This window comes from Heterodontus francisci, chromosome 1, assembly GCF_036365525.1.
Source record: "Heterodontus francisci isolate sHetFra1 chromosome 1, sHetFra1.hap1, whole genome shotgun sequence".
NCBI lineage: Eukaryota > Metazoa > Chordata > Chondrichthyes > Heterodontiformes > Heterodontidae > Heterodontus > Heterodontus francisci.
Genome location: NC_090371.1, coordinates 137,358,846 through 137,385,923, shown reverse-complemented (window position 1 = coordinate 137,385,923; position 27,078 = coordinate 137,358,846). Strand labels below are relative to the sequence as shown.

The window sequence follows — 27,078 nt, the reverse complement described above, 5'->3', positions numbered from 1 at the left end:
CTCGGTGGTGGGAAAGCTTTTAGAAATGATAATCCAGCACAAAATTAGCTGTCACTTGGAAGAAGTGTGGATTAATTAAGAGAAGTTAGCATGGATTTGTTAAGGGCAAATCATGTTTAACAAATTTGATTGAGTTTTTCAATGAGGTAATGGAGAGGATTGATGAGGGCAATGCTGTTGATGTGGTGTATATGGATTTCCAAAAGGCGATTGATAAAGTGCCACATAACAGGCTTGCCAGCAAAGTTGAATGCCATGAAATAAAAGGGACAGTATCAGCATGGATACCAAGTTTGCTGATGAAACAGAGAAGGGGTGAATGGTTGTTTTACGGACTGAAGGAAGGTATACAGTGGGGTTCCCCGGGGGTCAGTATTAGGACACTGCTTTCTTGATCTATATTAATGACCTAGACTTGGGTGTGCAGGGCACAATTTCAAAATTTGCAGATGACACAAAATTTGGAGTATTGTGAACTGCGAGGAGGATAGTGATAGTCAGGAGGACATAGATAGGCTGGTGGAATGGGTGGACACATGGTAGATGAAATTTAATGCAAAGAGTGAAGTGATACATTTTGATAGGGAGAATGAGGAGAGACAATATTAAATGAAGGATACAATTCTAAAGGGGGTGCAGGAGCAGAGGGTCCTGGGGGTATATATGCACAAATCATTGAATCTAGCAGGGCAGTTTGAGAAAGTAGTTTATAAGGCATGCAGGATCTCGGCTTTATAAAGAGAGGCATAGAGTACAAAAGCAAGTAAGTAAGCAGAGAAAGCAGAAGAAGAAAGCTTATGATGGTCACAAAAAACTTAATACTTTAGAAAGCCTAGAGGAGTATACAAAGTGCAGGGGTTAAGTAAAAAGCAAATTAGAAAAGCAAAGAGAGGACATGAAAAATTATTGGCAGGTAAAATTAAGGAAAACCAAATGATGTTTCATCAGTACATTAAGAACAAGAGGATAACTAAGGAAAGGGTAGGGCCTATCGGAGATTATCAAGGGAACTTATGCATGGATGCAGAAGATGTGGGCAGGGCTCTTAATGAGGGCTCTGTCTACACAAAGGAGAGGTATGATGCAGACATTGTAATAAAAGAGGAGCAGTGTGAAATATTAGATACGATAAGCATCATGAGAAAGGAAGTACTAGAGGTTCTGACATCCTTGAAAGTGGATAAATCGCCAGGGCAGGATGGATTGCATCCCAGGTTGTTAAAGGAAGCCAGGGAGGAAATAGCAGATGCGCTGAGGATCATCGTCAAATCCACACTAGATATAGGCAAGGTACCAGAGGATTGGAGGACTTCAAACGCTGTACCATTGTTTTGAAAGGGTGCGAAGGTTAAACCAAATAATTATAGGCCGGTCAGTCTGACCTCAGTGGTGGGTAAATCATCAGGATCAATTCTGAGAGATAGGATAAATTGCCACTTAGAAAGGCACGGATTAATCAGGGATAGTCAGCATGGATTTATTAAGGGAAGGTCGTGTTGTACTAACTTGATTGAATTTTTTGAGAATGTAACAAGGAGGAGTGTTGAGGATAGTGCAGTGGATGTGGTCGACATAGATTTTAGTAAGGCATCTGACAAGGGCCAACATGGCAGACTGGTCAGAAAAATTAAAGCCCATGGGATACAAGGGAATGTGACAAGTTGGATCCAAAATTAGCTCAGTGACAGGAAAAAAAGGGTAGTGGTTGACGAAATTTTTTGCGAATGGAAAGAAGTTTCCAGTGGAGTTCCACAGGGCTCAGTGTTGGATCCCTTGCTGTTTGCGGTATATGTTAATGATTTGGACTTAAATGTGGGAGGCATGATTGGGAAATTTGCAGATGACACAAAAATTGGCCAAGTAGTTGCTAGTAAAGAGAATAGCTGTAGACTCCAGAATGAGTGACCAGAAAAATGGCAAATGGAATTCAATCAGAAGAAGTGTGAGGTGATGCATTTGGGGAGGGCAAACAAAGCAAGGGAATACACAATAAACAGGAGGATATTGAGAGGGGTAGAAGAAGTGAGAGACCTTGGAGTGCATGTCCACAGGTCCCTGAAGGTGGCAGGACAGATGGATTGATTGAAGGACAAGGGCAGCAGATGCATGGGAACACCACCACCTGCACGTTCCCCTGTAAGTCGCACACCATCTTCTTTTGGAACTATATCGCCATTCCTTCACTGTCACTGGGTCAAAAATCTGGAACTTCCTTCCTAACAGCACTGAATGTGTACCTACCCCACATGGACTGCGGCAGTTTAAGAAGGTGGCTCATTAGGGATGGGCAACAATGTTGCCTTGCCAGCAATGCTCACATCCCATGAATGAGCAAAATAAACACTGCTTTCCTCCAACTCTGGCCCCTTGTGTACCTTCCACTTCCTTCACCCCACCTTTGATGGCTGTGCCTTCCGGCCTACAGTTCCTAAACTCTAGAATTCCTTCCCCAAACCTCTTCACCTCCCAATCTCTCTCTTCTCCTTTCAGATGCTCCTTGAAAGCTTTCTGAACATCAACAACAACTTTCATTTTTATAGCGCCTTTAACGTGGTATAATGTACCAAGACAGTTCACAGGAACGTTATCAAATAAAATTTGAGACTAAGCCGCATAAGGAGATAACAGGACAGGTGACCAAAAACTTATTCAAAGAGGTAGATATTAAGGAGTGCCATAAAGGAGGAGAGAGAAGTAGAGAGGCTGAGACGTTTCAGGAGGAAGTTCCAGGGCTTAGAGCCAAGGCACCAGAAGACACAGAAATGTGGAGTGATTAAAATTAGGGATGCACAAGTGGCCAGATTTTGATAAGCACTGATGTCTCCTTCTTTGGCTAGATGTCAATTTCTGTCTGATTACACTCTTATAAAATGCCTTGGAATACTACTATGTTAAAGAGCTATATAAATGCAAGTTGTTGTTATGAACTTGCAGAAAGAAATAATCCACTGTGCTGCTCCATGGTATCTCATCACCAGTATGAATTTTGATGAGGGAATTAGATAAAATGATTGTTCTTTTCATAAAAGTGAAAACAGTGTTACAGCAGACTACCAAAATTTGATTTATCTTTCTGTTGTTATGTTGTGGAGCTTTGCACCAGCTGGAATTCTCCTACAGCCAGAGTTTCCTTCCATTTAAAAACACACTCTTCCAGGCAATATTCTCAAACTTCGTAAGACTAGACCACTTAGCCAACTGAGAAAAATTATGAAATCTCCCAGACTGTTAAATTAACAAAGCAAAAGAAGGAAATGTAAGTGGGTTGCATTTTCCGACCACAGCAGACACAGCAACATACAAAAATTTGTGACATTTTTTGTGAAACTGCAAATCATAGAAAAAAAGGTAAAGTACAAAATACAAACATTAATGTTAAAATATTGCTGTGGTGGATGTGAATGGCATAAAAATTTAAGTACTGATCTGATTAATTGTGCAGTTTTCATTGTTGTTAGTGGAATGGATGAACTTGCTATTTATCTATGCACTTTTTTATTTGGGCTTACAAGTAGAGTCTCAGATCACTCTGCATCTTAAAAGTGTGTTTGGTTCTTTGTCTTGAGTTCAATCAGCACAGGGAATACTGATTCCCACAACTAGGACTGCAAAGGTATTGAAGAAGCTGAGCCTATTGTGCAAATTCAGAATAATTGAATATTATGCCAACTTTCAAGAATTGTGCTGGAATCTCCAGGAATGAAAGATTAATCTCTTGGACACTGCTGCAAGAATGTGTGTTTTCACTTTCTTTGAACATTTTCAGTTAAACACTCACAATAAATTTACAGAAATTCTTTATATGGGGGAAAAAATTGATTCGGCGAGGTTGTTGGAGGCACATGTAATTGTCCAACCAGTGTTGGGAACCCGTCTTATGGGCAGTCAAAAGCTGGCCTGCAGTTTTCGTGAAAATACCAGCTTCAGTGTTTGATCATTTGGCAATTTAGTGAGGTTTTCTTTTCCTGTGGTGGTAAGTTAGCCATAGGCATTGGCTTGCTGATGAAGAGGTAGCACATTTGATGTAGTTCACCTGGATTCCAGCAAGGCTTTCAATGAGGTCCCACTTGGCAGACTGGTCAGAAAAGTAAAAGACCATGGGATCCAAGGGAAAGTGACAAGTTGGATCCAAAATTGGTTCAATAACAGGAAGCAAAGGATAATTGGTCGACAGGTGTTTTTGTGACTGGAAGACTGTTTCCAGTAAGGTTCCACGGGGCTCTGTACTAGATTCCTTGCTTTTCGTAGTATATATCAATTATTTAGACTTAGATATAGGGGTTGTGATTAATAAGTTTGCAGGTGGTACAAAAATTGGCCACATGATTGATGGTGAGGAAGAAAGCTGCAGGAAGGTGTCAATGGACTGGCGAGGTGGGCAGAAAAGTGGTAGATGGAATTCAAAATGAAAGAAAGACTTGCATTTATATAGCACTTTTCACGACTACTAGACGTCTCAAAGTGCTTTATAGCCAACAAAACACTTTTGAAGTGCAGTCCCTGTTGTAATGTAGGAAACACAGCAGACAATTTGCGCACTGCAAACTCCCACAAACAGCAATGTGATAATGACCAGCTAATGTTTTTGTGATGTTGATTGAGGGATAAATATTGGTCAGGACACTGGGGATAAATCCCCTGCTCTTCTATGAAATAATGCCATGAGATCTTTTATGTCCACCTGAGAGGACAGATGGGACCTCAGTTTAATGTCTCATCTGAAAAATGGTACCTCCTATATTGCAGCACTCCTTCAGTACTGCACTGGAGTGTCAACCTTGATTTTTGTGCTCATTGAAAACGTGTGAGGTAATGCATTTGAGAAGGACAACCAAGGCAAGGGAATACACAATAAATGATAGGATACTGAGAAATGTAGAGGAACAGAGGGACTTTGGAGTGAATGACTACAGATGCCTGAAGGTAGCAAGACAGTGAGATAAGGTGGTTAAGAAGCCATATGGGATATTTTCCTTTATTAGCCCACGCATAGAATGTAAGAGCAAGGAGGTTATTCTAGAACTGTATAAAACACCAGTTACGCCACACCTAGAGTACTGTGCACAATTCTGGTCACCACATTGCAGGAAGGACGTGATCACACTAGACAAGGAACAGAAGAAATTTACAAGGATGTTGCCAAGGCTGGAGAATTTTACCTATGAGGAAAAATTGGATAGGCAGGGTTGTTTTCTTTGGAACAGATGAGACTGAGTAGAGAATTAATTAAGGCGTATAAAATTATGAGGGGCTGACATAAGACAGAGATTAGGAGAAATATTTTTCTCTCAGAGGGTCGTGAGTCTTTGGAACTCTCTTCCTCAAAAGGCAGTGCAAGCAGAGTCCTTGAATATTTTTAAGGCAGAGGTAGATTCTTGATAAACAAGGCGGTGAAAGGTTATCGGGGGTAGGCAGGAATGTGGAGTTGAGGTTACAATTAGATCAGCCAAGATCTTGTTGAATGGCGAAGCAGGCTCGAGGGGCCAAGTGGCCTATTCCTGCTTCTAATTTGTAATTTGCAGCGGCGACAGGGAGAGCGAGGTGGCAGCTGGGTAAGTGAGTTTCAAATTATATAAACTTACCTTTTTGTTTCAGCAGTTTCTTTTTGCAGCGGCGACAGGGAGAGCGAGGTGGCAGCTGGGTAAGTGAGTTTCAACTTATATAAACTTACCTTTTTGTTTCGGCAGTTTCTTTTTGCAGCGGCGACAGGGAGAGCGAGGTGGCAGCTGGGTAAGTAAGTCCTACATATTTGGGCAGCGGCTGAACCCGAGACACTACACCTGTAGTGTCTCCCACCCGCCCTCCTCCTCTAACCAAAAAAAAAGGACTCGGTGGTGTGTAGATAAGGTAAGGCTTTTTCTATTTTTTTTTTCGTGTGATTGGTAAAAACTTTTCATTCCTTTTTCATTTATCTAAGTTAAGACTAAGTTAAGCTTAAGATTAAAAATGGCAGGAGATCTCAGACCCGTGTTATGCTCCTCTTGCTCAATGTGGGAGCTCAGGGACACGGCTGATGTCCCTGACTCCTTCACGTGCTGGAAGTGTGTCCAGCTGCAGCTCTTGTTAGACCGCATGACGGCTCTGGAGCTGCGGATGGACTCACTTTGGAGCATCCGTGATGCTGAGGAGGTCATGGATAGCACGTTTAGCGAATTGGTCACACCGCAGATTAGGATTGCTGAGGGAGAAAGGAAATGGGTGACCAAAAGGCAGAGAAAGAGCAGGAAGGCAGCGCAGGTGTCCCCTGCGGTCATCTCCCTCCAAAACAGGTATACCCGTTTTGGATACTGTTGAGGGAGATGGCTCACCAGGGGAAGGCAGCAGTAGCCAGGTTCATGGCACCGTGGCTGGCTCTGCTGTTCAGAAGGGCGGGAAAAAGAGTGGAAGGGCTATAGTCATAGGGGATTCGATTGTAAGGGGAGTAGATAGGCGGTTCTGTGGTCGAAAACGAGACTCCCGAATGGTATGTTGCCTCCCAGGTGCACGGGTCAGGGATGTCTCAGATCGGCTGCAGAACATTCTGAAGGGGGAGGGTGAACAGCCAGTTGTCATTGTGCACATAGGCACCAATGATATAGGTAAAAAACGGGATGAGGTCCTCCAAGCAGAATTTAGGGAGTTAGGAGCCAAGTTAAAAAGTAGGACCTCAGAAGTAGTAATCTCAGGATTGCTACCAGTGCCACGTGATAGTCAGAGTAGAAATGAAAGAATAGTCAGGATGAATGCGTGGCTTGAGAGATGGTGCAGGAGGGAGGAGTTCAGATTTTTGGGACATTGGGACCGGTTCTGGGTGAGGTGGGACTATTACAAATTGGACGGTCTACACCTGGGCCGGACTGGAACCAATGTCCTTGGGGGTGCTTTTGCTAACGCTGTTGGGGAGGGTTTAAACTAATGTGGCAGGGGGATGGGAACCAAATGAGGAGGTCAGTGGACAGTAAGGAGGTAGTAACTAAAGCCTGTAAGGAACTAGATAATGAAGTCAGCGTGACTAAGGGAAAGAGTAGACAGGGAGCAGATGATGAACGCAAAGGGACTGGTGGTCTGAGGTGCATTTGTTTTAATGCAAGAAGTGTAGTAGGTAAGGCAGATGAACTTAGGGCTTGGATTAGTACCTGGGAGTATGATGTTATTGCTATTACTGAGACTTGGTTGGGGGAAGGGCACAATTGGCAACTAAATATCCCAGGATATCGATGCTTCAGGCAGGATAGAGAGGGAGGTAAACGAGGTGGAGGAGTTGCATTACTGGTCAAAGAGGATATCACAGCTGTGCTGAAGGAGGGCACTATGGAGGACTCGAGCAGTGAGGCAATATGGGCAGAACTCAGAAATAGGAAGGGTGCGGTAACAATGTTGGGGCTGTACTATAGGCCTCCCAACAGCGAGCGTGAGATAGAGGTACAAATATGGAAAGATCTAGGAGCAACAGGGTGGTGGTGATAGGAGATTTTAATTTTCCCAACATTGACTAGGATTCACTTAGTGTTAGAGGTCTAGATGGAGCAGAATTTGTAAGGAGCATCCAGGAGGGTTTTCTAGAGCAGTATGTAAATAGTCCAACTCGGGAAGGGGCCATACTGGACGTGGTGTTGGGGAATGAGCCCGGCCAGGTGGTTGAAGTTTCAGTAGGCGACTACTTTGGGAATAGTGATCACAATTCCGTAAGTTTTAGAATACTCATGGACAAAAACGAGAGTGGTCCTGAAGGAAGAGTGCTAAATTGGGGGAAGGCCAACTATACCAAAATTCGGCAGGAGCTGGGGAATTTAGATTGGGAGCAGCTGTTTGAAGGTAAATCCACATTTGATATGTGGGAGGCTTTTAAAGAGAGGTTGATTAGCGTGCAGGAGAGACATGTTCCTGTGAAAATGAGGGAGAGAAATGGCAAGATGACGGAACCATGGATGACAGGTGAAATTGTGAAACTAGCTAAGAGGAAAAAGGAAGCATACATAAGGTCTAGGCGGCTGAAGAAAGACGAAGCTTTGGAAGAATATCGGGAATGTAGGACCAATCTGAAACAAGGAATTAAGAGGGCTAAAAGGGGTCATGAAATATCTTTAGCAAACAGGGTTAAGGAAAATCCCAAAGCCTTTTATTCATATATAAGGAGCAAGAGGGTAACTAGAGAAAGGATTGGCCCACTCAAGGACAAAGAAGGAAAATTATGCGTGGAGTCAGAGAAAATGGGTGAGATTCTAAATGAGTACTTTGCATCGGTATTCACCGAGGAGAGGGACATGACGGATGTTGAGGTTAGGGACAGATGTTTGATTACTCTAGGTCAAGTTGGTATAAGGAGGGAGGAAGTGTTGGGTGTTCTAAAAGGCATTAAGGTGGACAAGTCCCCAGGTCCGGATGGGATCTATCCCAGGTTACTGAGGGAAGCGAGAGAGGAAATAGCTGGGGCCTTAACAGATATCTTTGCAGCATCCTTAAACACGGGTGAGGTCCTGGAGAATTGCTAATGTTGTCCCCTTGTTTAAGAAAGGTAGCAGGGATAATCCAGCTAATTATAGACCGGTGAGCCTGACGTCAGTGGTAGGGAAGCTGCTGGAGAAGATACTGAGGGATAGGATCTATTCCCATTTGGAAGAAAATGGGCTTATCAGTGATAGGCAACATGGTTTTGTGCAGGGAAGGTCATGTCTTACCAACTTAATAGAATTCTTTGAGGAAGTGACAAAGTTGATTGATGAGGGAAGGGCTGTAGATGTCATATACATGGACTTCAGTAAGGCGTTTGATAAGGTTCCCCATGGTAGGTTGATGGAGAAAGTGAAGTCACATGGGGTCCAGGGTGTACTCGCTAGATGGATAAAGAACTGGCTGGGCAACAGGAGACAGAGAGTAGCAGTGGAAGGGAGTTTCTCAAAATGGAGACGTGTGACCAGTGGTGTTCCACAGGGATCCGTGCTGGGACCACTGTTGTTTGTGATATACATAAATGATTTGGAGGAAAGTATAGGTGGTCTGATTAGCAAGTTTGCAGATGACACTAAGATTGGTGGAGTAGCAGATAGTGAAGGGGACTGTCAGAGAATCCAGCAGAATACAGATAGATTGGAGAGTTGGGCAGAGAAATGGCAGATGGAGTTCAATCAGGGCAAATGCGAGGTGATGCATTTTGGAAGATCCAATTCAAGAGTGAACTATACAGTAAATGGAAAAGTCCTGGGGAAAATTGATGTACAGAGAGATTTGGGTGTTCAGGTCCATTGTTCCCTGAAGGTGGCAACGCAGGTCAATAGAGTGGTCAAGAAGGCATACAGCATGCTTTCCTTCATCGGACAGGGTATTGAGTACAAGAGTTGGCAGGTCATGTTACAGTTGTATAAGACTTTGCTTCGGCCACATTTGGAATACTGCGTGCAGTTCTGGTCGCCACATTACCAAAAGGATGTAGATGCTTTGGAGAGGGTGCAGAGGAGGTTGACCAGGATGTTGCCTGGTATGGAGGGCGCTAGCTATGAAGAGAGGTTGAGTAGATTAGGATTATTTTCATTAGAAAGACAGAGGTTGAGGGGGGACCTGATTGAGGTGTACAAAATCATGAGAGGTATGGACAGGGTGGATAGCAAGAAGCTTTTTCCCAGAGTGGGGGATTCAATTACTAGGGGTCACGAGTTAAAAGTGAGAGGGGAAAAGTTTAGGGGGGATATGCGTGGAAAGTTCTTTACGCAGAGGGTGGTGGGTGCCTGGAACGCGTTGCCAGCGGAGGTGGTAGATGCGGGCACGATAGCGTCTTTTAAGATGTATCTAGACAGATACATGAATGGGCAGGAAGCAAAGAGATACAGACCCTTAGAAGATAGGCGACAGGTTTAGATAGAGGATCTGGATCGGCGCAGGCTTGGAGGGCTGAAGGGCCTGTTCCTGTGCTGTAGTTTTCTTTGTTCTTTGTTCTTTATATGTTCTTATGCCTAGAGTTGAAAGGAAGGATCTATTTCCCTTAGCAGAAAGGTCAATAACCAGGGGGCATAGATTTAAAATAATTTTTAGAAAGATTATAGGGAAGTCGAGGTGAAATGTTTTCACCCAGAGGGCGGTTGAAGTCTGTCACTCGCTGCCAGAAAGGGTGGTAGAGGCAGAAACTCTCATTGCATTAAAAAAAAATTTTTTTTAAGAGGTATATAAAATTATGAGAGGCATAGAAAGGGTAGATAGCCAGAGTCTGTTTCCCATGGTAGGGGTGACTAAAACTAGAGGGCATAGATTTAAGGTGAGAGGGAGGAGGTTGAAAGGGAATCAAAGAGGTAAATGTTTCACACAAAGAATAGTGGGTATCTGGAATGAGCTGCCTGAGGAGGTGGTGGAGGCAGGAACAGTAGCGACATTTAAGAGGCATCTGGGCAGGTACTTGAATGAGCAAGGCATAGAGGGATATGGAATTAATGCAGGCAGGTGGGATTAATTATAGATAGACATTATGGTCAGCATGGACACGGTGGGCCGAAGGGCCTGTTTCAATACTGTACGACTCTATGACTCTATGTGCACGAAGTGCTGTAACCTCCAGGGCTGCTGACCAAGAGTTGGAAAGTTATATTAGGCGAGATAGCTCTTTTTTTGGCTGGCATGGAAACGACAAACTGAATGACCACCTTCTGCGCCGTAAATTTCTATGATTCTGAGGGGTCCTAACTATTCACTTAAAGCGTACAACATTTGTTTATTTATATATGTCAGAGAAGTCAGAAAAAAGCTAATTTGAAACCAAACTTCAATTTGCAGCTACATCTCAGGACCAACTGACCCATGTTCAATGGGTATGGCCTGGCGCGAGACTTACACCATCTCCCCTGGATTTTCAAGGGCCAGCGAGAGCTCACCGGACGCCACCGGAACCGCGACCACTGACGCACAGTGGCAGCAGTGTGTACCATCTACAAGATGCACTGCAGCAATGCACCAAGGCTCTTTAGACAGCACCTTCCAAACACGCGACCTCTACCAACTCGAAGGACAAGGGCAGCAAATGCATGGGAACACCACCACCTACAAGTTCCCCTCCAAGACACACACCACCCTGACTTGGAACTATATCGCCGTTCCTTCACTGTCACTAGGTCAAAATCCTGGAACTCCCTTCCTAACAGCACTGTGGGTATACCTACCCCAAATGGACTGCAGCGGTTCAAGAAGGCAGCTCACCACCACCTTCTCAAGGGTAATTAGGGATGGGCAATAAATGCTGGCCTGGCCAGCGACGCCCACATCCCATGAATGAATGAAAAGAAATTTGCAGCTGCATAAAAATTCAGTAAATCTCCTGAAGCTAAACAGAAATAGGAAATTAATACTCCTGCAGAAAGATGCATCCCGGATTTCAAGTTTGCAGAAAATGCTGAATGGTCATCGACCTGAAAAGTTAACTCTGTTTCTCTCTCCACAGATGTTGCCAAACATGCCGAGTATTTCCTGCACTTTATTTCAAATTTCCAGCATCTGCAGTATTTCACTTTTGTTTCAAGTTGGTTGAATATTACCAGAGGCAAACGGCAACCTGATTGGGCCAAACGGCAGCGGGGCCTTTCTCTTTCTCCACGTGACCTGGCGCTTAGCCCCGCCCCTGCGGATGATGCAATGACCCCGAGCTCTGTCACTCTGACCCCGCCCCTCCTGATCTCACGCTGTGGCTGTTCCTCAGGCTGGGGTCCGGCCGAGAGGAAGCCACAAAATGCCGAGAAAGAGGAGGAATCCCGCCGCATCAAGCCCGGCTCGGCCGCCTGGAATGGGGCCGCCGCCCAGGATGAGCTCCGCGGTGGCAGTTCCGGCTATAGCTGATGGGGTTCAGGCTCCAGTTCCGAATCGGGCCTCGGGCTCGAGTTTGATCGCTACCTCCGCTGTTGCCGTGGGTTCCGGGATGAACAAGGAGGAGCTGCTGGACCGGATGACAGAGATGTTCTCTCATCTGGACCCGAGCGTGGTGTATGTGGTACTGTCCGAATGTGACTTTAAAGGTAACCGAGGGCGCGCACGGCTGCAGTGTGAATTGCGTCCTTTCACATCAGACTTTTACTCTTCGGTTGTACCTGCATCATCTGCAACCGACTGATGTACTTTTCTTTCAATGTTTTTCCTCTAAATTGCAGTTGCCCCTCTCTTCCACCCCCCCCCCCCCCAAATTCTGTTATTTTTGTAAGTTAACCTGGAAAACAAATCGCTGTTTGAGAAAACTGTTAACATGCGGTTGAAGGTGATCATCGTGAAAACATCTTTTAAAATCTGTACTCTGCAATCTCTTGGTGTAAATCCCTGTGCACATAGTTTCAGAACTTTTAACTAATATTTTTACCTGTATAAAATTTTAAATTGTTACGGTGACTGTTGAGTGATCCACATAATCACGGGCAGGATCCAAGTGCCAGATGATTGTTTATGCTCCATTGACAGAAGCGAAAGTTCCTATTTTGAAGTTGATCATCCTATGTATTTTAATAGCAACTGATCAGTACTTTATTAAGATAGTTGTCAGTAAGATCTGTGTAGGGATGTTGTCCTGCTACTGGGACTCCTCTTATATAATGTAAGGTGCATACTGCAGATCTGAGTTACAGTGCTGATTGTGCATTTTCTTTGTCCAGGGACAAAGAAGCTGTGCATTGATTGCCAGTTGATTAAATGGAAGGAGAGAAACAGCAGTGATGTTGGTTCTGTCCAAATATTTACCAATGTTCACGATCTTTTAAAAGTTTTCAGGTGGTCCAAGAGTTTCACATTTGGCTTTGAATCAGATTATAAATTATATATATTCTGAAGATGTGTAAAACTCTCTCATGGAGCTGGTCTTGCCTGTCTTGGTTGGTATGTAGTCAGATGACAGAATGGACAGCCAAGTTGTACAAAGACGTGTTATGTAGCTAAAATTGCTTCACGCCACCACTTTTGCATTGGCATGCTGACGTCTAAGATAGGTAACAACTGTACTCAAATAGTCAGTGCATAATGCATAAACCCAAAAATGCCTTGTGTTTTAAAAAAACTTGGTTGCGTACTTAATTTTTCAAAATCCATGGACTCTTAAGCGCCTTTCCCTAGGGATCATTAATGTTGGATTTTACTAATTATTTCTTTATAATTTCCAGGGTTGTGGATTGATAAAAAACTGCTTTCTTTTTGATTTTGGAATTAGGAATTGTGAATTCTTTGTTTTTGTACTGAAAGTTAGGTCCTGAGATGCATGTCGAACACATTAATGCCATTGTGCACATTGTGATGCACATGATGTATGAGATGATGTTGCTCAAACGGTGACACTCATCCCTGGACTGACTTTCAGTGCTAGATTACGAACATGCGAATTAGGAGCAGGAGTCAGCCACTCGGCCCCTCGAGCCTGCTCCGCCATTCAACAAGATCATTGCTGATCTAATTGTAACCTCAACTGCACATTCCCGCCAACCCTTGATAACCTTCCACCCCCTTGCTTATCAAGAATCTATCTACCTCTGCCTTAAATATATTTAAAGACTCTGCTTCTACTGCCTTTTGAGGAAGAGATTCCAAAGACTCATAACCCACTGAAGAAAAAATTTCTCCTCATCTCTGTCTTAAATGGGCAACCCCTTATTTTTAAACAGTGACCCCTAGTTCGAGATTCTCCCACAACATCCTTTCCACATCCATCCTGTCAAGACCCCTCAGGATCTTATATATTTCCCAATCGTCGCCTCTTACTCTACTAAACTCCAGCGGATACAAGCCTAGCTTGTCCAACCTTTCCTCATTAGACAACCCATCCATTCCAGGTATTAGTCTAGTAACTCTTCTCTGAACTGCTTCCAACGCATTTACATCCTTCCTTAAATAAGGAGACTAATACTGTACACAGTACTCCAGATGTGGTCTCACTAGTGCCCGGCATAACTTCCCTACTTTTGTATTCAGTTCCCCTTGCAATAAATGATAACATTCTATTAGCTTTCCTAATTACTTGCTGTACCTGCATACCTGTTTCCTGTTAGCTAGCCAATCTTCTATCCATGCCAACATGTTATCCCCTACACCAGGAGCTTTTGTTTTCCACAATAACCTTTGATGTGGCACCTTATCAAATGCCTTCTGGAAATCTAAGTACAGTACATCCACAGCTTCCCCTTTATCCACAGCATATGCTACTTCTTCAAAGAACTCCAATAAATTAGTTAAACATGATTTCTCTTTCTCAAAACCATGTTGACACTGCCTGATTACTTTGAATTTTTCTATGTCCCCTGCTATAACGTCTTTAATAGCTTCTAACATTTTCCCTAAGACAGATGTTAAGCTAACTGGCCTGTAGTTTCCTGCTTTTTGTCTCCCTCCCTTTTTGAATAAAGGAGTAACATTCACTATTTTCTAATCTAATGGAACCTTCCCTGAATCTAGGGAATTTTGGAAAATTAAAACCAACGTATCAACAATCTCACAGGCCACTTTTTTTAGGACCCTAGGATGAAGTCCATCTGGACCTGGGGACTTGTCAGTCCGCAGCTCCAACAATTTGCTCGGTGCCACTTCCCTGGTGATTGTAATTTTCTTGAGTTCCTCTCTCCCTTCCATTTCCTGATTTGCAGCCTTTTCTGGGATGTCACTTGTATCCTCTATAGTGAAGATCGATACAAAATACCTGTTCAATTCATCTGCCATCTCCTTATTTTCCATTATTAATTCCCCAGACTCACTTTCTATAGGAGTAACTAATGAATCTAAAGGTAAGTCATGGCAGGAGAGCTTGCACCTGTGATATGCTCCTCCTGCGCTATGTGGGAAATCAGGGACACTGGAAGTGTCCCTGACGACCATGTGTGCAGGTAGTGTATCCATCTGCAGCTACTGGCTACCTGCATTACGGAACTGAAGCTGCAGGTGGATTCACTGTGGAGCATCCGCGATGCTGAGGACGTCGTGGATAGCACGCTTAGCGAGGTGGTCACACCGCAGGTATTGACTGCACAGGCAGAAAGGGGATGGGTGACCACCAGGCGGAGTAGTAGGCGCAGGCCGGTCGTGCAGGAGCCCCCTGTGGCCATCTCCCTCTCAAAAAGATATACCGCTTTGGAAACTGTTGGGGGGATGGCCTCCCAGGGGAAAGCAGCAACAGCCAAGTTCGTGGCACCAAGGATGACTCTGCTGCACAGCAGGGGAGGAAAAGGAGTGGAAGAGCTATAGTGATAGGGGATTCTATCGTAAGGGGTACAGATAGGCGTTTCTGTGGCCGCAAATGTGACTCCAGGATGGTATGTTGCCTCCCTGGTGCTAGGGTCAAGGATGTCATGGAGCGGCTGCAGGACATTCTGAAGGGGGAGAGTGAGCAGTCAGAGGTCGTAGTACACATTGGTACCAACGACATAGGTAGAAAGAGGGATGAGATCCTGCAACAAGAATTTAGGGAGCTAGGTAGCAGATTAAAAAGGAGGACCTCAAAGGTTGTAATTTCTGGATTACTCCTGGTGCCACATGCTAGTGAGTATAGGAATAGGAGGATAGAGCAGATGAATGCATGGCTGAGGAGATGGTGCAGGAGGGAGGGCTTTAGTTTCCTGGAACACTGGGTCTGTTTCTGGCAAAGGTGGGACCTGTACAAGTTGGACGGGACCAACATCCTTGCTGAGAGGTTTGCTAGTGCTGTCGGGGGGGGGGGGGGGGGATGGGATACAGAGTGGAGGTACAGTAGGGGGGTGATGCACTGTCAAATATAGAAGAGAAACTGAGTCAGTCTGGAAGGCAGAGCAAATATAGACCTGTTAGGCACAAGTGAAAAATGCATGGCTGGATTATATCTATTTTCATGCAAGGAGTAAGGCAGATGAATTGAGGGCGTTGATTAGCACATGGGATTATGATATTATTGCTATCACAGAGACATGGTTGAGGGAGGAGCAGGACTGGCAGCTCAATATTCCAAGGTATAGAATCTTCAGGCTTGACAGGGGAGGGGATAAAAGAGGAGGTGGCACTGCACTGTTGATCGAGGAGTCAATTACTGCAGTAAGGAGAGATGATATCTTAGAAGGTTCCTCAAATGAGGCTATATGGGTAGAACTTAAAAACAAAAAGGGGGCAATCACTTGGCTGGGTGTGTACTACAGGCCTCCAAACAGTCAGGGAGAGATAGAGGAGGAGATATGTAGGCAAAACTGAGAGGTGTAAAAATAAGGGTAATAATAGTAGAATGTTTCCTCTGGTGGGGCAATCTAGAATGAGAGGTCATAGTTTTAGGATAAGAGGTAGCAGATTTAAAACCAAGATGAGGAGAAATTACTTCTGTCAAACGGTCGTGAGACTTTGGAATTCACTACCCCAGAGTGCAGTGGATGCCGGCCCATTGAGTAAATTTATGGTGGAGATAGACAAATTTTTAATTAGTAAAGGGTTGATGGGTTATGGAGAACGGGCAGGAAAGTGGAATTGTGGCTGAGATGAGAACAGCCATGATCGTATTAAATGGCGGAGCAGGCCCGAGGGGCTGAATTGCCTGCTTCTGCTCCTAGTTCTTATGTTCTTAGGAGAGCTTTTTGAGCCAGTATATAGAAAATCCTACAAGAGAAGGGGCAGTACTGGACCAATCCTAGGGAATGAAGCTGGCAAAGTGGTAAAAGTGTTCGTGGGGGAGCATTTCTGGGATAGTGACCATAATTGTGTAAGATTTAAGGTAGTTATAGAAAAGGACAAAGAAGGGCCGGAAATAAAGGTAATGAATTGGTGGAAGGCCGATTTCAATATGATAAAACAGGATCTGGCCAAAGTGGATTGGGTGCAGCTACTTGTAGGAAAGTCTATACCAGACCAGTGGGAGTCATTCAAAGAGGAAATAGAGTTCAGAGCCAATATGTTCCCGTAAAGGTGAAGGGTAGGACCAACAATTCCAGGGAACCCTAGATGTCAAGGGATATAAAGGATAGGATCAGGGGAAAAGAGGAGGCATATGGCAGATTCGGAGCGCTGAAAACAGCGGAGGCACTAGAGGAGGATAGAAAGTGTAGGGTGGCACTTAAAAAAGTAATTAGGAGAGCGAAGAGGGGACATAAAAAAACACTGGCGGGCAAGATAAAGGAAAATCCTGAGCCGTTTTATAAGTATATTAAGGGCAAGAGGATAACCAGGGAAAGAGTAGGGCCCATTAGGGACCAAAGTGGCAATCTGTGTGTGGAGCCGGAGGACATAAGTGAGGTTTTAAATGATGACTTTTCATCTGTGTTCAGTATGGAGAAGGACGATGTAGGTGTAGAAATCAGGGAGGGGGATTGTGATATACTTGTACATATTAGCATTAAAAGGGAGGAAGTATTCGCTCTTTTAGCAGGCTTAAAAGTGGATAAATTCCCAGGCCCAGATGAGATGTATCCCAGGCTGTTATGTGAGACAAGGGAGGAAATTGCAGAGGCTCTGACACAAATTTTCAAATCCTCTCTGGCCACAAGAGAGGTACCAGAGGACTGGAGGACAGCGAATGTGGTACCATTATTCAAGAAGGATAGCAGGGATAAACCAGGTAATTACAGGCCAGTGAGTCTAACATCAGTGGTTGGGAAACTATTGGAAAAAACACTTGAGGGACAGGATTAATCTCCACTTGGAGAGGCAAAGATTAATCAGAGATAGTCATCTATCTAACTAACTTGATTGAATTTTTTGAGGAGGTGACTAGATGTGTAGATGAGGGTAAAGCAGTTCATGTAGTCTACATGGGCTTCAGTAAGGCTTTTGATAAGATCCCGCATGGGAGATTGGTTAAGAAGGTAAGAGCCCATGGGATCCAAGGCAATTTGGCAAATTGGATCCAAAATTGGCTTGGTGGCAGGAGGCAGAGGTTAATGGTCAAGGGCTGTTTTTGCAAGTGAAAGCCTGTGGCCAGTGGTGTACAACATGGATCGGTGCTGGGACCCTTGCTGTTTGTAGTGTACATTAATGATTTCGACGTGAATATAGGAGGTATGATCAGTAAGTTCGCAGATGACACGAAAATTGGTGGTGTCGTAAATAGTGAGGAGGATGGCCTTAGATTACAGGACGATATAGATGGGCTGGTAAGATGGGCGGAGCAGTGGCAAATTAATCCTGAGAAGTGTGAGGTGATGCATTTTGGGAGGACTAACAAGGCAAGAGAATATACAGTGGAAGGTAGGACCCTAGGAAGTACAGAAAATCAGAGGGGCCTTGGTGTACTTGTCCATAGATCACTGAAGGCAGCAGCACAGGTAGAAAAGGTGGTTAGGAAAGCATACGGGATTCTTGCCTTTATTAGCTGAGGCACAGAATATAAGAGCAGGGAGGTTATGATGGAGCTGTATAAAATTCTAGTTAGGCCACAGCTGGAATACTGTGTACAGTTCTGGGCACCACACTATGGAGGATGTGATTGCACTGGAGAGGGTGCAGAGGAAATTCACCAAGATGTTGTCTGGGCTGGAGCATTTCAGCTATGAAGAGAAACTGAAACGGCAAAGGTTGTTTTCCTTAGAGCAGAGAAGGCTGAGGGGGGACCTGATTGAGGTATACAGAATTATGTGGGGCATTGATAGGTTAGATAGGAAGAAACGTTTTCCCTTAGCAGAGGGATGAATGACCGGGGGGGGCATAGATTTAAGGTAAGGGGCAGGAGGTTTAGAGGGGATTTAAGGAAAAAATGTTTCACCCAGAGGGTCGTTGGAATCTGGAACGCACTGCCTGAAGAGGTGGTTGAGGCAGGAACCCTCACAACATTTAACAAGTATTTGGATAAGCATTTGAAAAGCCATAGCATACAAGGCTACGGGCCAAGTGCTGGAAAATGGGATTAGAATAGTTAGGTTCTTGATGGCCGGCATAGCCACGATGGGCCGAAGGGCCTGTTTCTATGCTGTATAACTCTGATTCTATAACACTCGCATTTTAACTTTTTTTATAATCTATAGAAACTCTTACTATCTGTTTTCATATTTCTAGCTAGCTTTCTCTCATACACTAACTTTTCTCTTCTTATTAATTTTTTAGTTGTCCTTTGCTGCTTTTTATTTTCTGTCCAATCTTCTGACCTGCCACCCATCTTTGCGCATTTGTATTCTTTTTCTTTACGTTTGATACTGTCTTTAACTTTTTTACTTAACCCGACAGATAGTGGGTCCACCCCTTGGAACGTATCTATTCTGTGTATTCTGTAATCTCCCATAAATGTCTGCCACTGCATCTCTATTGACCTATCCCTTAACCTAATTTGCCAGTTCACTTTAGCTAGCTCTGCTTTCAGGCTCTCATAATTGTCCTTATTTAAGTTTAAAATACTAGTCTTAGATCCACTCTTCTCTCTCAAACAATGTAAAATTCAATCATATTATGATCGCTGCTGCCTAGGGGTGCCTTCACTATGAGGTCATTAATTAATCCTATGTCGTTGCACAATACCAGGTCTAGTATAACCTGCTCTCTGGTTGGCTCCAGAACGTGCTGTTCTAAGAAACTATCCCAAAAACATTCTATAAGCTCCTCATCTAGGCTACCTTTGCCCTCTGATTTTTGCAGTGTATATGCAGATTAAAATCCCGCATGATTATCATTGTACCTTTCTGACAAGCTCTCATTATTTCTTTTATACCCTGTCCGACCATGTGGTTACTGTTGGGGGGCCTGTACACCACTCCCACAAGTGACTTCTTGCCTTTATCATTTCTCCTCTCGACCTAAACCTCTTCCACATCCTGGTTTCCTGAACTTGGGTCATCCCTCTCTATTGTGCTAATACCATCATTAATTAACAGAACTACCACTCCACCCTTTCCTAGCTTCCTATCCTTCCTAAATGCCATGTACACTTCAGTATTCAGGTCCCAATCTATGTCATCCTGCAGCCATTGCTGTGTAATGGCTCTCAAATCGTACTTATTTATCTCCATTTGCGCTATCAGTTCGTGTGTTTTGTTTCGAATGCTACGTGCATTCAGATACAGAGCCTTCAGTTTTGTCCTTTTATTATTTTTGTAACCTCTAACCTTATCTGCTGATTTACTCTTCGATTTGTACTCTCTGTCCCTTCCTGTCACAGTCTGTTTCTCATTTCCCATATTAATACCTTTCTCTCTTGCCTTTTCTCTACTCTTTGATTTACCACATCTTCCCAAATTTGATCCATTGCCCCGAATGTTTAGTTTAAAACCCTCTCTACTTCGCTAGTTGTGCAGCTCATTAGAACACTGGTCCCAGCACAGTTCAGGTGTAGACTGTCCCAATGGTACAGCCCCCACTTTCCCTAGTACTGGTGCTAGTGTCCCGTGAATCAGAACCCACTTCTGCCACACCAGTCTTTGGGCCACACATTCATTTCTTAATTCTTATTTGCCCTATGCCAATTTGCACGTGGCTCAGGTAATAATCCAGAGATTACTACTTATGTTTTGCTTAATTTAGTGCCTCGCTCCTCATACTGACTATGCAGAACCTCTTTCCTCGTCCTGCCTATGTCATTGGTACCTGCATGAACATGATGACTGGATCCTCCCCCTCCCAGCCCTGAGTAGATGTCCTGGACCCTGGCACTGAACAGGCAACACAGTTTTCTAGACTCTCTTAATACTGCCAAATGACTTCATCTTATTAAATACAGTATTTGAACTTAACTAGAATATTCATAATGAAGAATACAATATTCTAATTCACTATAGAATGGTTGCTGATAGCACTAGCTGCTTACTAGTGAATGGAAACTGTTATCTATTATTTAGTCTCCAAAGCAGTAAAACACGTAAATGAGGACAGTGGTTCCAATTACTAAGTATTGATGTATTTTCTCACACTAATTAAAAAAAGACATGCAACTACTGCACTGTTCTAGGTTAATAATACACTGCTAAGTAAGCAAAAGTGATGTACGTTGACATCTTTTCCAATTTTTTCTCCTTCTCTCAAAGAAAAACCCTTACCCCCACTCAGTAACTCTGATGGCCCAATTAAGATCAAGAACGGTATGAAAGAGTGCAAGAACTAACATCCTACCAATCTGTAATCCAGCAATTGGGGCGCTGCGCTGAACAACTAGATATGCTTTCTTTTGGTGCAAGAACAATGCCAATCCGCCTCACTATACTGCCCCACTACTACCACTGTTTTACTTTTTGCTCCCCCCGCTTGAGCTGCTTCCTGTATCATTGTGCCATGGCCAGTCTGCTTATCCACCCTGCAGACATCTTTTCCGTCCACGCAGGTTGCAAGCAGCTCAAATCTGTTTGACAATTGCCAAGGCTGAGGCTCCTCCACTACTGTCTGCTCGGTCCCTTTACCTGCCTCACTCACAGTCACACCATCCTGTCACTCATCGCTGACCAAAACAGACAACCCTATTCTAAGGGGTGTGACCGTCTTCTGGTACGAAATGTACAGGTATCTCCTCCTCCATGATGTTGCGCAGTGCCTGCAGTTCGGCTTTCAGATCAATCATCCTGATCCAAAATTCCTCTAGCTGCTTACGCTTTCTGCAGATGTGTGTCCTGGATTGTGTTGGCGTCCAGGAGATCTCGCATTCCACAGCTGCAACACAACACCTATCCTGCCATTGTTATTTAGTTATTTTAATTTAATTACTTTCTTAATTAACTTAGCATAATTCCTATGTATACTGCAATTTACTGTGCTTATTAAATGCTAGTACCACCTACAACTAAGAGTTATTCGTTTCTTAATTACACAGGTATGTGTTTTAGGTATTTATTTAAAAGTTTTAGTTCTTTTTTATAGATTAGGTGTCCTAAGCTGGGCTATTAATACACTGTCCCTTACACTAATCACTTACCGGCCAATCAACGTACTAGTTTTTGGTGCTGTCACAGTTGTTTTTTTTTCATTGTTTCTTCAAACTGCGCGTGCACTGACTCAGCAGCTGAAATGGCGTGCTCCTGATTGTCTCCCACAGGTCCGCTCTGACTCCCAGTTAGGTTAGACCACACTCTGCTCCCTGGGCTTTATTTATAGGTGCTCTGCTGCCGACTATTTCCTCAGGTCCGCTCCGACTCCCACGTAGGTTGGATACTTCCAAGGGTGTAAGAATTCTTGAAAACTTAAGGCAGTTCAGAATTTGTAGTTGTGTGTATCCAATTAACAATGAGGAATGCCAACATTACAATATATATCATTTCCAAATTTTTTTGAACATAATATGACAGTTAAGCTGCATTATTTTTGCAAGTATTTTGATATCCTAAATTATAGTTAAGGTTCTATCATTTTGTTCCAAATACTGCTGTCCCACTGCTCTATATATGTATAATATTCAAGCAGAACTGAGCTTATTTTTGTTGAGGAAACATTTCCTAGAATCTAATGCTTTTCTAGGGATTCTGATTTTTTTTCCCTTGTCCTATCTGTAATTATTTTGCATAGAAATTGAATAAAAAAAAGTAAAATAAAAAATGCAGCTGCCTATAGTAGTGTCTATCTTAAAGCTGAAAAGAGATTTTTCCCTTTTTTGGCCTCTAGCGATGTTCTGAATAAAAAGATCATTACTTTCCAAATTTGGGGTCCATTCTTTCTTCCAGTTTTTGATGCTAAAGATGGAACTTAGGGTGGGGCAGGGAGGGGGGGTGTTGGTTGGTGGTGGTGCGGGAAAACTGGGTTTTAAAATTGGTAAAAAAAAAACTTTAATGATCTTTTATACCATATGTTGTATGGTTTAGGAAATACTTGGGGCCTTTAAAATTAGTTTTTAGCCAATTTATACCGATTACTTGATTTTTCTTTTGTGTTATGAATCAGTATAATTGGATTTATTCAAATTTGTAAAAAAAGCCCACAAATTTTTTGACTCACTGAAAATCAGGTTTGGAAATGAGTGCATTTTTTTTGTTCTTGGGATGGGATGGCTGCCCATTCCTAGTTTCTCATAAGGTGGTGTTGAGCCACCTTGAACTGCTTTAGTCCATGTGGTGAAGGTGCTCCCACAATGCAGTTTGGTAAGGCATTCCAAGATTTTGTCCAGGAACGATGATGGAACATTGAATATATGTCCAAGTCAGGTTGGTGTGTGTGACTTGGAGCAGAATTTGGAGGTGAAGGTAATCCCGTGCACCTGCTGCTCAAGTCCTTGTGCGTGGTAACGAAGAAGGCTTGATGAATTGTTTCAGTGTACCTTGTAAATAATACACACTGCCACCATGGTACACCAGTGTTTAAGCTAATGGATAAGTTGCTGATGAAGTGGACTGCTTTATTCTGGATGGTGTAGAGTTTCTTCAGTGTCATTGCAGCTGCATCCATCCAAGCTAGTGGAGAGTATTCCATCACACTTTGATTTGCCTCCTGTAGGAGGTGGAAAGGTTTTGTCTAATCAGGAGGTGAACTAATTGGTGCAGAATACCCAACCGCTAGTAGCCCGAACATTTATGTAGCTGGTCCATTTAAGTTACTGCTGGTGTGTTATGAAGGTTACTTGTCACTTATCAATCCAAGCCTGGAAATTGTTCGGGTCTTGCTGCATGTAAGCACAGACTGCCTCATTTTCTGAGGAGTTGCGAATGATGTTGCAAACTGTGCAATCATCAGCGAACAGTCTCATTATTGAGCTTACAGTGGAGGGCAGATCATTGATGAAACAGCTAAAAATAGTTGGGCCGAGGATGCTGCCCTGAGGAACTCTTGCAGTAATGCCCTGGGACTGAGATGATGCCTCCAATAGTCACAACCATATTCCTTTGTACCACATATAACTCTAGCCACTGGAGAGTTTTCCTTCTGATTTCCATTGACTTCAGTTTTACTAGCTTTCCTTGGTGCCACTGACTGTCAAATGCTGCCTTGATATCAAGGTAAGTCACGCCCTCCTCACTTCTGCTCTTGTGCCCATGTTTGGATCAAGGCTGTAATGAGGCTTGGAGCCAAGTGGTCCTGATAGGACCAAAAATAAAAACAGAAAGTACTGGAAAAACTCAGCATCTGTGGAGAGAGAAGCAGAGTTACCGTTTCAGGTCAGTGAACCTTTCATCAGAACTGGCAAAGGTTAGAAATGTAATAGGTTTTAAACAAGTGGGGTGGGGAAGAGAACAAAAAGGAAGATGTGTGATAGGACAGAGGGCCAGAGAGATTAACTGACAAGTTCATGGGACAAAGGTAAAGAGAGTGTAGTGTGATGAAAGACAAAGCATTAGTGCAGAGGGAGTGTTAATGACAGAATAATGAGCAGCCCTAGCCAAAAGCACAAACATGAGAAAAACAGTACTGGTAAAAAATAAAATAAAAATGGGCCAGTCATGCTCTGAAATTATTGAACTCAATGTTCAGTCCAGTAGGCTGTAGTGTGCCTAATCGAAAAATAAGGTGCCATTCCTCGAACTTGCGTTGATGTTCACTGGAACACTGCAGCAGGCCCAGGACAGAGATGTGGGCATGAGAGCAGGGGAATATGTTGAAATGGCAAGCGACCAGAAGCTCGGGGTCCTGTTTTCAGACTGAGCGGAGGTGTTCTGGAAAGCAGTCACCCAATCTGCATTTGCTCTTTTCAATGTAGAGGAGATTGCATTGTGAGCAGCGAATACAGTATACGAAATTGAAAGAAGTACAAGTAAATCGCTGCTTCACCTAAAAGGAGTGTTTGAGGCCTTGGATAGTGAGGAGAGCGGAGGTAAAAGGGCAGGTATAACACCTCCTGTGGTTGTAAGGGTAGGTGCCGTAGGAAGGGGACAAGGTGTCGGGGGTAATGGAGGAGTGGACCAGGGTGTCGCGGAGGGAGCGATCCCTTTGGAATGCTGACAGGGGAGGGTAAGATGCTTTTGGTGGTGGCATCACACTGGAGGTGATGGAACCCAAACTGAGCATTGGTAAGCAGGTTATTGGTGAGTAGGTGCTGCTGGATAGCATTGTTGATGATATCTTCCATCACTTTGCTGATGATTGAGAATAGACTGATGGGACATAATTGGCCAGGTTGGATTTGTTCTGCTTGAAGTGGGACCAGTAGGGCAATATTAGTAGATTATTTAGCATTAGGATACGTTAACAGTCTTAGAAGGATGATGGAAGCACTGTAGTTGTGGGGAACCAGGGCATGATGGGATGCGTAGCAATGGTTATGGGAAGCAGTACAACTCAGAAGGCTAATTGCCTTTACATCTGTGTAAACATGTTGTCCTTAAGATAAGACTGCAACTGATGGAGGCACAGAGATATTATAAACTGTGAAAACACCAAGCCTCAGGAATGGGGAGGAGACGACAGGGGGGATGATTAATGAGACAATACACTTCAGTTTATTGATTTAAGCTGCAGCTTTGGAATGTGTCGGGGTGGGGTGGGGGAGTAGTGTGGACAAATGAGTAATGGTTATTGCATTCTATAAATTTATACGACAAACTGTTTCATTGAGAAGCCTCTGAATGTTTCACCAGGCACTTCTCCCTTGTGTTTGAATAAACCTTTATTTACTTTAATCCCGTGGACTCTTAGAGCAGTTATTTTCTCCACAGCATGCTTTTTGTGGCCAGGACATAGCTGGGCAATTTTCCACATTGTCAGCTATATGCCAGTGTTGTAACTATACTAGAACTGTTTAGTTTGGGATGCAGTTAGTTCTGGATCATGGGTCTTCAATGCTACAGCCATCATATTAACTCAGTTGTGTCCAGTGCATTGAGGTGTTTCTTGCTGTTATGTGAAGTAAATCAAATTGGCTGAAGACTGGCATCTGAAGACTGTGAGTGGGGACCAGAGGAATAGACAGAGAAGGATTATCCATTTACACTTCTGACTGAAGATGGTTGAAAGAACTTCAGCCTTTTATTGGGTTCTGCCATTCTTCAGGATGCAGATGCCCATGCACCCTCCTTCACCTGTTGAATTGCCCACCACCCTTCACAACTGAATGTGGCAGGGTTCCACTTATATGTTTGTTATGGGATCTGTCTATCAATATGCTGCTTCACATACATGTCGCCTTGTATTGTAGCTTTACCAGGTTGACACCACATTAGAGGTATGTCTGCAGTTGCCTTTCTACCTGTCTTATTGAACTGGGTTTGGTTATCTGGCTTGATGGGAATGGAGCAGTTAGGCATATGCTGGACCATGAGATTAGATTGTGGTGGAATTCAGTTCTACTGCTGATGGTGATCTAAAGCACCTTCCGAATGTCCAGTTAAAAGTCCACTTTGTATTGGGTCGGGAATGACGCTTGATCTTTGCTCTCAGAAGAGAGTGAAGGGGTTGATCGGGTTTTCAGTTGGGTGGTGTAATGGGGTTGGGGGTGTCTTGTATTATTGGTCTTGGTGAGGAGTGGAGTTTCTACTGAGACCAAGGGAACATTGCCCAATATCTGCTTGCTGGGTGATTGTTGTGCTTCATCAGAAGGTCTGCTGATTAGTGTTGTGGGGTTAGTATTACTCAATTTATGCTGAGAGAGATATGTGTGCATTGGATACTTTACAGAGCTATCTTAAGTCTCCCAAAAATTTGGCCAGATTAACATTACGTGCAAAATTGTGGGCACTACTGAACCTGTCAGGAGTCACAGGCAAAACACAAGAAAAATGACTTCTTGGGCACTTGATAGGAATATGCTAACTTCCAGTCAGTCACAAACCGTTCGCTGGTGTCCTGTCTGAAAAAAGCAATTTGTAACATTTTACATCCGGGTTCATAGCTTTTGAATTGCTAATTATGGATTTGTAGATAGATGGTAAGTCTGCATTTTGGATTTGTGGGGGTCAGGTGGCAGAAGTTTGCACAGTGTGATTGGGGGTCTAGCAAGTTTTGCTTTACATGCATCCTGGAATATGGGACTATCTCCTCTTGATAGCAGTTTGTCTTTGCTGATATCCACAAATCAGTCGGATGAACTGCTGATGATTTGTGCAGTGAGTGAGTTATGAGAGTTTAAACAGATTAGTTCAGCCGTGTTTTAAAATGTCTGCTCTGATCTATAAGATTGGAATCTTCCTGAAGAGTTTTTGAAATTATTCCTTTGATTTATTGCATTACAGTTCACATTCAGTACTTATCTGTTGGTCTTTACAGGGTAACATTTGAATTTCTGAAGGTCTTTTTTGCTGTTCTGCAATATTTAATTGCTTCCATTGCTTGCATTTGTCTTGGGGCCTAATACTGTGATTTTTTTTCTGGAAGTGCTGTTAAGTGTTTAAT

The 27,078-nt window shown here is 43.5% G+C and overlaps 1 protein-coding gene across 2 annotated transcripts in view; it reads left to right on the top strand.

The window, feature by feature from the left end:
- Positions 1 to 11,604: 11,604 nt before the first annotated feature.
- n4bp2 (NEDD4 binding protein 2) overlaps positions 11,605 to 27,078 on the top strand; it is a 98,400-nt gene continuing 82,926 nt past the window's right edge. For both annotated transcript variants that reach the window (XM_068036514.1, XM_068036507.1), the window contains exon 1: positions 11,605 to 11,966. In XM_068036514.1, coding sequence (XP_067892615.1) covers positions 11,684 to 11,966 — 283 coding nt within the window. In that variant the 5' untranslated portion in view covers positions 11,605 to 11,683. The remainder of the gene's footprint in view (positions 11,967 to 27,078) is intronic.